This window comes from Pinus tabuliformis, chromosome 7 (genome assembly GCF_031772625.1).
Source record: "Pinus tabuliformis cultivar Carrire ecotype Pingquan chromosome 7, CPIR1, whole genome shotgun sequence".
Lineage (NCBI taxonomy): Eukaryota > Viridiplantae > Streptophyta > Pinopsida > Pinales > Pinaceae > Pinus > Pinus tabuliformis.
Window position 1 is genome coordinate 474,591,143 of NC_142293.1, and position 13,436 is coordinate 474,604,578.

Sequence of the window (13,436 nt, forward strand, 5' to 3'; positions counted from 1 at the left end):
TAATGACTCCTTAACACAATCCAACATCTGTAGAGGAGTGGTTACACAATATTTCTACACCTACATATGAATAAAATATTAGTAAACAAATGAACTAAAATAAAATAGGTGACGCGCTCTAAGTGACATAAAATACGATTTAGAGATGGCGTCATCTGTCTTACATCATCGACTTTTATGGACATGACATACCTATCAGTATCACCCTATCCAACCCGCCACTTTCGGGGAGTAAGTAGAATAAAGACACAACCCGCCACTTTCGGGGAGTAAGTATAAGAAAAACAGTGGAAAAAAATAAATTCATCCGTACAATGACATAACTTTTAAATAGAATCATTTACTACTGACCAGTGTTTGCCCAGCAGTCTATAAATGCCAATTACTCTTTGTAGCAGAGAAGGGCAAGGCAAGCCGCTCAAGGATTGCGAGTGCAAGTATCCGTGGATTAGGCATTACCGTTGGACAGAGAAATGAAAAATTTCGAAATTTTCGGGAGGTGCAAGAAGGGAGTTACCAAGATCGAAGGGAGGGTTGTCCTTCGGAAAGCGTCTCTTCTGGATGTCAAGGATTTATCTGCCAGCGTTGGAGATCGTTTATTCGAATTGGTGGGACAGAAGGTGAATTTTCAGCTCGTCAGTTGCGACCATATAGATCAAGGTGAAATAATGAATTTGCATGATTTTAGATTAATGTCGTCATGAATTCCTTGGCTTTGTTCTACAATCCATGTCAGTTATTATGCAAGTAGTTATAGTGGCCGTGAATTGATATGTTATTGCAGAAACGGGCCAGGGTTTACGTAGCCGTCCTGCTCATTTAGAATGGAAATATCTGCTCCCCTCGCTGGAATACGCTAGTAAGGATTCAGAACACCGCATCAGCTTCGAGTGGGCTCCTGAGATGGGAATCCCCGGCGCTGTACTGGTGACAAACAATCACCCCCGAGAATTCTTTCTGAAAGAGCTTTCTATTCAAATCCCCGGAAAAGGCGATATTCGTTTCCTGTGCAACTCCTGGATCTATCCCAAGTTGATGACTCGATTCTACTCCGATCTAATCGCTGAACGAGTCTTCTTTGCAAATAATGTACATAACGTCTAATTTCATTAACTTAGGTACGCTTTGCATCAAACTGCCCGTCTGAAATGAAAATATTAATAGTTATATATCCATGTGTGCAGAGCTATCTTCCGGATGAAACGCCGTTAGGTCTGGTGGCTTTGAGGAACGTAGAGCTGGTGAGATTGAGAGGAAATGGAACGGGCAAAAGGAATACATGGGATCGCATTTATGACTACGATGTTTACAATGATCTGGGCGATCCTGACACCAAGAAGGAGTTAGAAAGGAAAGTGTTGGGTGGATCCCAGGAATTGCCATATCCCCGCAGGTGTAGAACTGGTCGTCCGCGTTCTAAAACAAGTAACTACCTGCTGCACATGGGTTAGACGATCAAATTAAAGTGTAGTTACTATATATAATTTCAATAGAACTTACGCTTTACGTGTTACGAGCGTTTGCAGGTCAGGCTTTCGAGAGCATGGACCGGCTATGCAGCCTTACACAGAGCTTCTATATTCCCTCAGACGAACAATTTCCGCAGGAGTGCCTTTCAGACTTCAGAGCTCATTTCCTCAAAGCTTTCTCTAAAGTAGTTATACCCGCCATAATGTCAGCTGTTAAGCCTGAGTTTGCCAGTTTGAAGGAAGTTCGTGGTCTCTATAGTAAGGGAATTTCATTTTTGACTAACATTACTGCCAGTTTAGCCAAAGAAGTCCTTCCCGGTCAGACGATAAAAGGGATTATGAATACAGACGATCAAGCTATCCTCAAGTTTCCGCTTCCCACTATTATTAGCAGTGAGTGGATTAATCGTAAATTTGAATTTAATGCATTTTGGGCACTATTAATTATGTTTGATAATTACTGAATGAAATCGGTGTCTGTGCAATAGGGGATGACGCTGCATGGATGACAGAGGAGGAGTTTGCCCGCCAGACGCTTTCTGGAGTGAATCCGATGGTCATTCAATGTTTACAAGTATGAAGCAACCGAGATTTTTAATTCTTCTTCTTCTTCTTCTTATTATTATTAATACTGACGACCATACGAACTTCTTTATGTGATTACAGAGCTTTCCACCGTCAGGCCACCTGAACGCACAAATCTATGGGCCCCAACAAAGTGCAATCACCGCTGAACATATTCTTAAAAGCCTAGATGGCATCTCGGTGGAGGAGGTATTTAGTTCCTTCAGTTAAACTGTTAATTAGATTTAATGGTTCGTTAATGACTATATACTACTAGTATTTTGAATATTCTTCCGCAATACAGTAGACAGACAACCATTAAGCATGCATGTCCATATAGCAGGCTATTAAATCGAAGAGGCTCTTTATATTGGACTACTATGACGCTTACATGCCCTACGTCGAGCTCGTGAACCAGCTTCCTACCAGCAAAGCCTACGCTACCCGTTCACTTTTCTTCCTGGCCGACACCGGAACTCTAAAGCCTGTGGCCATTGAGCTGTGTTTGCCTCCCACGTCAGTGGGCTTGGGTTCAAGACAAGTCTACACTCCTGACTATAGCGGTGAAGATGAAGGGTGGTTATGGCAACTAGCCAAAGCTCATGTGCGCGCAAACGATTCCGGTTATCATCAGTTGGTTAGCCATTGGTAAGAGATAACAATATCATTTGTGTTTTTATGTTTGAACTTGTTAGAAGATTACTAACCACCTTTATCATATTCACATTTGCAGTGCTTCGTCTACTTAGAAATTATTTATAAAGTTTTTCCTTTTCTTTCAAATGCAGGCTCAGGACTCATGCTGTGGTGGAGCCATTTATCATTGCTACCCATAGACATTTGAGCAAACTGCACCCACTTCACAAGTTGCTGATACCTCACTTCCGCAATACTATGGAGATCAATCGATCTGCTCGTCAGTCGTTGATAAATGCAGGAGGCATAATCGAGCAATGTTTTACGAGTGGTAAATATTCTATGGAAATTTCGGCCAAAACATACATGGATTGGAGGTTCAACCAGCAAGGACTGCCAGCTGATCTCCTTAAAAGGTGATGTTATGACCATAACCATGTTGTAACTTTAATATTAAAAAGGAAATATTATAACCATGTTGTAACTTTTTGTGAGACTAATAGATGAATGCACTAATATAATAAGCGTTTTCCAGGGGTATGGCTGTGTCCGACCCAAGTGATAAAGCAAAAGGTGTGACGCTTGTGATAGAAGATTATCCGTATGCAGTGGACGGGCTTGAAATATGGGCGGCCTTGAAATGTTGGGTATCTGACTACACATCGCTGTATTACAAGGACGACCAAAGTGTAGAGAGCGATAGAGAAGTTCAAGCATGGTGGAAAGAGATCGTGGAAGTGGGTCACGGAGATAAGAAGGGTGCTGAGGGAGGATGGTACAAGATGAAGAGTGTGGAGGATGTGAAAGAAGGCATTACCACACTCATTTGGATCGCTTCTGCGCACCATGCAGCGGTTAATTTCGGGCAGTACGGCTATGCGGGATTCATGCCCAATCACCCCAGCACCACCCGGAAACTTATTCCAGAGAAAGGATCCACACAATACTTAGACTTCCTTCGTGACCCGGAAGCCTATTTCCTAAAAACTGTGTCCAATCCAAAGACCTGTGCCACTACCATGGCTGTCCTGGAGCTTCTGTCGAAGCATTCTACCGGCGAGGTATACCTGGGGCAGGGCTCCGCCTCCGATTGGACAGATGACTCTCGCGTTGAAACAGCATTCCAACGCTTTCGCTCCAAGCTACTTGAGATAGAGCAGAATATCAAGATTAGGAACACAGATCAAAGGTTGAAAAACCGGCGCGGCCCCGCAGAGGTTCCCTACACGCTGTTATACCCGGGCACTTCCGATACTGGCGAGACAGGTGCTGGACTTACATTTCGAGGAATTCCCAACAGCGTCTCTATATAGTATATAGTGCCTTCACTCCGTCTCTTAGTTCGTAGATATACAATATTCTTGTGCTACACTTTTATGTTTGAGTGAACTATATCCTTTAATAAAGTTATTAACGTACTCGATATTCTGTTTTTATTTTAATATGTTTCGGTAAAATGACAAATTCGTTGCGTTTCATAATATACAGCTAATGTTCAAACTCTATTTTATTAATTTATTATTTTTTAAAGAATTGATGTATATCCTTTATTTTATTTTATTTACTAAAGGGTATTTTCAATCTTTATTTTATATTGCCCGAGTTTATTGTTTAGTTTTAATATGGTTTAAAAATTCATAAAATTTTATTATTAAATTGATAATTATATATCAAATTTGATAGTAATAGGCCAATAATATTTTTGATATGGTTATCTTTATTTTTGATATTATTTTCTTTATTTTCATATTATATGGTTTTATATTTTCTATTAGTTAGTAGTAAGAATAATTTATTTATTTATTTTTTTAATTTTAAGTTTTTTAAAGGAATTTTAGGTTTAAAGTATTTTTCTGGTTTTGGATTTAACTTTTATTAAATATTTTAGAATATTTTTAATTGTAGTTAGAAATAAAAAATTGAGATTTATGTCAAAAGTAGTTATGCTAATTTTTTTAATTAAATTGATCAATTAAAAAAAATGTCATATGAAAATGAGTTATGGTTTTTTGGGCATGTAAGATTAGTAAACCATGGTATAGGCCCATTGTATTGCATCAAAATCTCTTTACATGTTAATAATATCCATGATAAAGAAAGGGTGGATCTTCATGGCTAAAAATCTTGTTACATGTTTTTTTAAATGTATATATGTTTAAATCATATATCAATTCTTTTTATAATTAATATAACAATTCTTTTTATAATTAATAATAGTATTAATAATTTAAAATAAAGATATAATTTAGTTAATTTTTATGATTTATTTTAATCTTGGCAATGTGATATGTAATTTTCTATTATGTGATTTCTACCGAAAAGACTCTTATTAATGTAATATGGATCACGCAAACTTGCTTTAGCAACGATTTAATTTATATGATTGTATGCTAGTTAAATAAAATCTTTTACAACTCTTTGAATGGCATAGCATGCCATTTTATCTTGTTAAAATATTAGATTTTAAAATATATGTTACAATATAATACATACATAAGAATATTATTCATCATATATATATAAGCATTATACATCCATTTTATTCAGATCTAGCGAACAAGAGATATACAAATCTTTTGAACCTCCAACATTTACATTGAAAAACTTGAAAAATTGTTTGCAGCTCAAGCTTTTTGATCCTTTTGCTAGATCCATAGTTAAGATGAATCTATCCTATAGACACACACAATGTGTAATTTTTATTGTTTAACTTGTATTTTTAAAGCATTAACGGATTTAATTCCTTCTAAATCCCTTTGACATAACTGAAAATGTAGAATAATGAGATTACTTGAAATATTTTAACCACAAGAATTTATTTCTTCCATTAATTTATATAATATATACACACGTTTTTTTAAGTATATATGATATATACATTGTTGGCATTAAAATATTATATTTATAAACTACAATATTCACATTAAAATTCTTTTTTAATTCACATATTTTTATATACACATGAGTATTAATTAAGTTTCTATATTGAAATATTTTATTTATAATTTACATTTATTATTTATTTATTTAATTTTTTCAAATGCTACATATCAACTTTATACTAAGAATGAAGTGAATTACACATCTCCCTCTTATAAGATATTAAACTTTTAATTACTTCTTTCCCTTTACAAATTGAAATATTTTATTATGGTTAACATGTATACGTATAACTATATAACTTTCTCTCTAGTTAGTACATATACATGAAATTAATCTTCAAATATATCAACTAACATGGATATTTAAATAGTCCATCTAAGTCTTATATTGAATATCCCACCCACCCTTTTGGAGTCTTCTAGATTGAATGGGAGGTGTTACTTTTAACTAACATAACCTCTATGGTCTCCTTATGAATATGGGGTTATAAAGATCCTCCTTTCTCAAAGTCAGTGAAATTAACTTTGGATAACACCATTGCGTTCAGCTCATTAAGAGATTTTCGACAATATAAATATTATCTCAATCGAATATCTAGATCAAAAGTTAAGCCCATTTAAAGTTTAGTCATTTAATTCCTGCCGCATAGGTAAGGACGACCTGCCACGTGGCACCCCCACCTCACCCAGGTGGTTCCACGTCACACTTGAAACCAACATGGTCATGGTTGATTCAATGTAGCACATGCCACATCACCTAGCCTATGGGCCCCACGAGCCTAGCCTTTAGCATGTAAACCCAACATTTTATATTATATCCATTTTATAAGAATCGATGTTAAACCTCACACTACTTTCCCGCTCAACGCGACATAGGTTGCACACCTCTAAACACATTGGCATTCCACATTAAGTGTGAGGCCCTCCCTGCCTTCCAATGATTAACACAGGGGGTTGACACACTTTGTGGCTTACAGGACTAAACAACACACATATACCCCTTTTGAAGAAGATTGTGAAAGGGGGGAGATGTGCACAAAAGTGCATGTCCATTTTCCTAAAGTATTAGAATACTTCTTGATGTTAGACATAAAACATGAATGGGAATCTTCCTATCCTTTGACACAAATTTTTATGTCACACCTTCTGTCAAGAAGGCCAAACGGAAAGGTCATGCCTTATTGATGCCTTACCGAGATCATGGTGACGTCAACTTGCCATGTGGCATCCTCCAAAGGTGCCATGTATCATCTAAAACTAGCCCCCTTGGCCATCTAAAAAGGCCATTTTTTCCTACCAAGTGTCACGTTAGAAGCATGTCACATCAACAGTCTTTCCACATCATCGATCCATGTCATCTAGAATTCCACATGGCATCCACATACCCATACGTAGTATGCATAGCATCTTCCACCTCAGCTTAAGTCATGGGTCCCATCGGGTCCCAAACCTTCATGGAAATCAACAATTTTTCATTATACAAATTTTGGGTCAAGTTTGGGTTTCCTTCTTCTCTTTCTATTCCTTTCTCTGTCTCCCAAGATATATATTTTCAATCCCTCCACTGCACCACATCGCCACCACACCAAAGCTCCAGGACATAGTCAAGGCATATGGAAAACGTGGCATAGTGCAAATTTGAACTTTCATGTCCGGTAATGGGAACATTCTCATCTCGCGTTCTCCATCAATTCCTTGGTTATATCCATATATAAAACTCTTAACATTAGGTGTGGTGCAGATTAATGCTACTAACCATCATTAACGATTAATCATAATATTAGTGGTGAATTGCATAGATTAAGTTAATGCCTCTACTCATTGTAAATTCTTCGAATGCTTTTTGTCATGCCAGGAGGTAACACCTCAAATGAACTATATTTATTCATTTAGATTGTTCATAGTTATATACACGAGGGAGTCACTCTTGGGTTTCACTTCCTGATGACTATTCCTTTTACATTATTTATTATTTACATTATTTACAACTGTTCACCCAATCCCCATGATTAGGTGTCCACATTCCCCCACCCCCTCTTAATCTGAAGGGATGTTGGTGAGTCCAAGCATTGTTTCGAATCTTTCAAGTTTTTCTCTTCCAAGCGCTTTGGTGAAGATGTCTGCAATATTCTCATTAGTGGAACAATGGCATAGATGGATTTTCTTAGCCTCAACATGATGTCGAATCAAATGGTATTTTGTAATGATCTGCTTCGTTCGATCACGGAGCTTTGGGTTCTTGGCCAACTTTATTACAGAGGTGTTGTCAATCATGAGTGGAGTTGAATGTAATTGTTTTACCTGCAAATCTTCCAAAATTTTCCTGAGCCACACAATTTATTTTGTTGCCTCAGCTGTTGCCACATATTCTGCCTCTGTTGTGGAATATGCTGGAACTGATTGTTTGTGTGATCTCTATGAGACATCTCTTGATCCAAGATTCATAGCATAACTAGAAGTAGACACCTCAGTTTCTTTGTCTCCATCAAAGTTTGAATCAGAGTATCCAATCAAGCTGAAGTCACCCACGTGTGTATACTTGAGTCCAAAGCCTTGAGATCCATTCAAGTACTTTAAAACTCTTTTTGTAGCAGACCAATGTTCCTCACAAGGCTTTTGCATAAACCTGGAGAGGATTCCAACAGTAAATGAAATGTCTGGTCTGGTAGTAGTCAGGTAGTTGAGACTTCCTACAAGTTGTCTATACTTTGTTGCATCCTCAAATTCTTTTCCTTTAGCGAATGTGAGATTTAGGCTTTGTTCCATTGGAGTAGTTAGAGGATTGCACTCAACCATGCCAAACCTATTCAAAAGATCTCCAATGTACTTATTTTGAGAAAGGAGTATAGATTTCAGATGTTGAGTTACTTCAATAGCAAGGTAGTAATGAACATAACCCAAATCATTCATTTCAAAAAATTTCCTCACTTCCTTCTTTATGGATGCAATGTAGCTATCATTGTTCCCTGTCATCAAAATATTATCTACATATGCCACAAGATTTACAATTGTTTTTCCAAATTTCTTGACAAATAAAGTTGTATCATCAAGATCATAATGTTTGAAATTGAGTTTCAAAAGATGTTATGAGATCTACTATAACTTGGCCTGACCTCTTAAGTCCAGTTAAGGAAGTAGAGTCAACAAACTGAAACTTTACTCACCTTCCTCATGAGCTACAAGACACTCACGGGCCAGAGAACCACCCCAGGTGGCTAATCCTTGAGCTGAGTTTTTTTTTCACGGAGAAAACTCCCCAACTGCATGCTTGGCAAGGTAAGGTAGCAGTTGTGAGCCTATAACCACATGCATAATCTTACTTCCTAGTGATTCTAACCCCAAAGCTACAGTTCAGAGGGTGCAATTTTGGATTTTGAGCCACTATTTTAGGCTAGCCTCTAGATCACTATCCATAGCTCAATGTGATTTTCCAAAATCATAAATTCAATAAGGACAAAGGTATTCATACAAAAATTGAACAATAATCTAACCTAATGAGGCTTGACCATGACAATCATTTCATTAAACACATGGTAAACATGTAAGATACAGGTCATGAATGCATATCTCATCATAGGAGTCTAAAACTTATCTGAGAATCACCAAGAAGGTTTAATTCCCTCTCAAAATAGTTGCGTTAAGACTTGTTATCCCATGCATTCATTAACCATCAAATACTTATCAAATCCTGAACAAAGACATAGTTAGAGCACATTATAGATCCATGCTTATAACCAACATATAACCAGATTCTTAAACATGAAAGAACAACCATCAAATCCACATAATAACAAGTACAAGTGCCCATGAATTACCATAGGAAAAATAGAACTTATTAACATATGGAAAATCCAGCCAAGTCAAGGACTTCCACGTGCCACTCGACCATAGATTGGGATGAACCAAATCTCTCCTTCAACCAATCACCCCCGTGCCATATTCCAAGCATGAATGTGGGATATCAAGAGATAAAAAACTAGGGCTTCCTAGAGATTAAACTTTTAACAAGTGTCCAATCACTACAAAGAAAGCACCAATTAATAGAACTTTTAACAAATACACTTTTTCTTGTTCTCTTTTTGGTGGAGGTGAATAGACAAGGAAAAGCTTTTATAAGAGTATTTTTTGAGCATATAAACCTATAACGTCTTGACAATCACATTTTCATAGCACCCCCTCTTGATAGATATACATCCTCCCATGTTCAATTTTTGTAAAATACGTACATATTAAAAGATACAACATGGTAAGGAAAACACATAATTTTGCTTGTTATTAAGTTCAACACGCATGTACATCATGTTACCAACCATGCTAGTTTTAGGGTTAATATGAAACCTAAATTTTGCTAAAATGACAATTTAAAAAGAGGAGGCACGAATATGTACAATACCATGCACACTACGTTAGGCTAACATTTGATTAAAAAAATGTTAATGCACTAAATAAAATAGCTACATTGATTCAATTTATACAATGTGTAGTGTAATAAGTTTTAAAAGGATTGTTTTGCAATATGCACTAAACATATCATTCCTCTAGTGTGATCTAAATAGACCATTGCATCAAGGTCCCATTAAATTATTTTATTTAAAAAAAGGCTTTTGAAGTGTATTAAACATAGCTATACATCTGTGCATAACGCAAACATATGTAACAAGGCACATTAAGATATTTTATAAAGGAAAACATGTTAACAATGTTCCCCATACCTATCAATGTGCTAATGCATTGGAATATGAGGCACATTGGGGTAGGGTAAAAAAAACACAAACCAAATTATTATTTCAATTTTTCTTTAGTACTTACACATGTTCAAGCTTCAATGCTCTCTGAAAATGTAATAATGAAGGAGAAAACCATAACATAATCCTATAACATGATGTTAATAGATCCACAATTTCCATTTATTATAAGTTTAGTTTTTTAATTTTTAAAAGGTTCAGATACTATACATTCAATCTTGTTAATATTATTGTATATCCCACGATCCAAAGAAATGGTAAAATATGTAAAATAAAATGTATACTTTATCTTTAGATCCAATAATATGTATTAGACTATGTAAACCATAACATAAACCATATTAATTAATCTACTTTTGGTATTTTATTTATGGCATTCAATAGTTTTGTTGCGTTAGTCATGATATATGTCCCATAAGATCTCTTTAGTCATATCTCATATATACAAATTCTATGGAATGTCACCTCATTATTTTGATTGTTCCATGCAATTTCAAACTAAGATTCAAGATTTAATAAGTCCTTTGTGTGTTATGTTCATTTCGTTTTTTCCTTATGTTATATATGTGAAATTTGTTAACATAATTATGTTATTGAAGGGTAATTTTTTAATTAAATTTTTATTGGTGAAAGGTTAATTTATTATGATAACATCACTCTCGAAGGGAAAAATTTTAAACATAATGTTTTGAAGGGAAAAATTTTAAACATAACATTTTTTGACAGTAAGAGTAAGGACCTAAAACACAAAAGAAAATTTGTATGAAAGATAAGGATAAATCCAAATTCCAACTGTAGAAATTTTGAATAATATGACACTTATTCACAGAGATTATCCCAATTATACACTATTGCGGAATACATGCACAATACATAATCTCCTCTATGTTGATCATCAATTTAGCAGCATTAAAACCAATGAAATATCAATCGCATGCACACATTAACATAATATGTAACCCGGGGAAAGCTTACAGCTGAATACCCCACACTATCTGTATATTAATGATTGAGAACATGTAATAATACATAGTACAATACTCCTCTCAAGTATCTAGCACTATCTCCACCTGTTACACACAAAACTAGCTCAGATCTGAACAAGTCACAGGTTCAAATCTCCTCCGCTGCTTTGCCTGTCTCTATTGCACAATACCAAGTGAAAATCACGTGAGCACAGGCTATTTCAATGGGCATATACTGCACAATCCTCATGGGCATACTCAATCCGTTGATTGTGCAAGATCTCATGCACAACTATAGTCACAACTTATAGCAATCTCAACCTATAACACCTGTCTCCACTGAACTGTACATGCAATGAGTTAACTCATGTATTCTTCAGTTGCATTATGAGTTAATAATTAGTGAATTAATTTAATCAATTAATTCACATCACTCATCACTAGTCTATTTGTAATTAGAGTAATTACAACTAGTTTAACCAAGTCAAACTGAACACAACTCCATCAACTCCACATCCAACTCCACAGAACTCACATGCATGAGTTCTAACTGAAGTCCTCCATGCAATAGCTCAACTGACCCACAAGAAAAGCATATTTCCTTCTAACAGCTGCATGTGCCACATCTGTAGCTCAAACTGAAGTGCTCCAAGAGGATAAGATAATGTTTATAGTCCAAATATTATTATGAGACAATAATATTTGACTTTTCTATTTTTAGCTTGGCGGTCTAAAAATAGACTCTGATCACTCCGTTGTGAACCAGAAATAGAAGTCCATCTATTTTTTCCCAACATGACCAATCATCCATAAACAACATCCTGCAACTCATAAACCATGATCCATATGTCTAAAAATAGACAGTCTAAAAATAGACTTTGCGCCAAAAATACCCTGCGGGCCCACTTAGTGAAGGCGACTTCTTTCCACTAAGCTCCATCATCTTGTTGCATTCTCAACACTCCCTCTCAACAAGATATGGATTATTAGCAACCCCTATCCTGCCTCGGTGGTATTCGAATTTGCTCCTGGTGAGCGCCTTCGTCAAGATATCAACATCCTGATCCTCCATTGGAATGTATGAAATTAACATGATTCTCCGCTGCACACAATCTCTGATATGATGGTACCTGATGTCAATGTGCTTAGATCTATCATGAAATACAGGATTAACCGAGAGTTTAATGCAACTTTGGTTATCACAGTAAATCACAGTAGGCTCCAAGTAAGAACCAAACAAACCGACTAGGATCTTCCTCATTCATATAGCCTCGCATGCAGCCAAACTTGCTGCCATATACTCAGCCTCTACTGAACTGAGTGCCACGGATCTCTGCTTCCTACTATACCAAGAAACTACTGTCGACCCGATACTGAAGACCCCTCCTGATGTGCTCTTTCTGTCCATTGGGCTCCCTGCCCAATCTACGTCCGTGGAGCCACATAGCTTCACCTCATCCTCCTGTCTGTACCACAATCCATATCCCGATGTGCCTCTCAAATAACACAATACATGCTTGCCCGCCTTCCAGAAGATCTTGGTAGGCTTAACCATAGCTTGTGAAAGCTGGTTAACAGCATAGCATATATCGGGTCGTGTATTGACCAGATACATAAGGACCCCACTAACTGTCGATAGACAGTGGCATCCACTTCTTCTGCTGAAGTGGCATCCTCCTTCCTCCAACCTCCAGGAAGAGGAGTATCAACAGGCTTGCAACCATGCATGTTGAACTTCTCCAATATCTCCTGAGCATACTTACCCCGAGAAACAAATAGTCCATCACTGCGCTGCCAAATTTCCAATCCCAGGAAATAATGAACGAGGCCCAAGTCCTTCATCTCAAACTCCTTAGCAAGATCATCCTTGCATGAAAGTATCAACAACTGATAACCCGTTAGAATCAAATCATCTACATAAAGTACAATGATAAGCAACTTACCCTCCACCACAATATGGTATAGGTTAGGATCCACCTCACTCTTGGAGAATCCAAGTCCGGTGAAATAGTTGTCTATCCGTGTGTACCAAGCACGTGGTGCTTGTTTCAACCCATACAGCGCTCTCTTGAGCCTGCACACATGTGAATCGCTGTTGAAGATCTCATAACCTTTGGGCTGTTATGTAAACCTCCTCCTCAATGACTCCATTGAGGAACACAGTCTTCACATCAT

The 13,436-nt window shown here is 36.6% G+C and overlaps 1 protein-coding gene across 1 annotated transcript; it reads left to right on the plus strand.

Moving 5' to 3' along the window:
• Positions 1 to 369: 369 nt before the first annotated feature.
• Positions 370 to 4,105, plus strand: LOC149248011 (linoleate 9S-lipoxygenase A-like). Its single transcript, XM_089455978.1, has 9 exons — positions 370 to 660; positions 785 to 1,089; positions 1,185 to 1,425; positions 1,527 to 1,862; positions 1,958 to 2,043; positions 2,136 to 2,243; positions 2,377 to 2,681; positions 2,822 to 3,085; positions 3,205 to 4,105. The coding sequence occupies exons 1-9, from the start codon at positions 474 to 476 to the stop codon at positions 3,980 to 3,982; spliced, it is 2,610 nt and encodes an 869-aa protein (XP_089312104.1). The 5' UTR covers positions 370 to 473; the 3' UTR covers positions 3,983 to 4,105.
• The last annotated feature ends 9,331 nt before the right edge of the window (positions 4,106 to 13,436 follow it).

Bases quoted from the DNA above. Each gene is read 5' to 3' on its own strand.
- LOC149248011 (XM_089455978.1), top strand. From the start codon at position 474: ATGAAAAATTTCGAAATTTTCGGGAGGTGCAAGAAGGGAGTTACCAAG. The intron at 2,044-2,135 runs GTATGAAGCAAC...ATGTGATTACAG, and splicing joins TGGTCATTCAATGTTTACAA to AGCTTTCCACCGTCAGGCCA. The intron at 2,244-2,376 runs GTATTTAGTTCC...TCCATATAGCAG, and splicing joins ATGGCATCTCGGTGGAGGAG to GCTATTAAATCGAAGAGGCT.